Raw genomic sequence first — 762 nt, forward strand, 5'->3', positions numbered from 1 at the left:
AATATTTAGCTTACTCGGTAGATTGCTGTGGGAAACTAGTAAACTGTACATACCTAACCTACCTAACGGAAGATGCTGTTTATTTGTATTAATTTAGTTCGAATTTTAACTTAAAACAAATTAATGATAAATATATTCGTTCATATCTGCATATATTTTTATTTTTATTTTTATACATTAATAATTAATTAATTTTAGCCTTATTTTATTATACTAATGGTCCCAGTTGGTAATTTTCCTTCAAAGAAATTAAAATTTACAGACATCAATACAATACTAAAAGGAGAATAAGGACTCCTCTCATGCTTCCACGTCATCTTTTTTATTCCACGTCTGATGGGCTGATGGGCTAGCTTATTTTTTTTTTCGTTATGCTTGGCCCGTAAGCCCGTAGCTTTGGAGAAACGAGAGAGACGCATCGATCCATCCGTAACCCTTATCTTCTTCTCTCTCGCGCAAGACTGCAATCTCCCTCTGAGCCCTTTCATTTTCTTCCGTTGTCTCTCTCAACTTTGTCTGCAAACACAATTTTTTTCTTTCAACTCCTCACCTTCATTAACGCTCAACGAGGTTCAACACATCCTTCTAAATTCCCTTGATTATTGTGATTGTCATTCGACACGGAGGAACCGACCTCCTACGCCTTCGCTTCATCTCCATGTTCAAGGTAAGGACAACCACATCACCGTGCTCTACTTCGACACGGATGTACCGATCCCCTCCGGCTCATGGTGAATCCCGTGCTCAACCATCTTTTCTATG

The 762-nt window shown here is 38.2% G+C and overlaps 1 protein-coding gene across 1 annotated transcript in view; it reads left to right on the plus strand.

Annotated features, from left to right (window-relative positions):
• Positions 1-706: 706 nt before the first annotated feature.
• LOC106308858 overlaps positions 707-762 on the plus strand; it is a 4218-nt gene continuing 4162 nt past the window's right edge. Inside the window, exon 1 of the mRNA XM_013745968.1 lies at positions 707-731. Coding sequence (XP_013601422.1) covers positions 707-731 — 25 coding nt within the window. The remainder of the gene's footprint in view (positions 732-762) is intronic.

This window comes from Brassica oleracea, chromosome C8 (genome assembly GCF_000695525.1).
Source record: "Brassica oleracea var. oleracea cultivar TO1000 chromosome C8, BOL, whole genome shotgun sequence".
Classification (NCBI taxonomy): Eukaryota; Viridiplantae; Streptophyta; class Magnoliopsida; order Brassicales; family Brassicaceae; genus Brassica; species Brassica oleracea.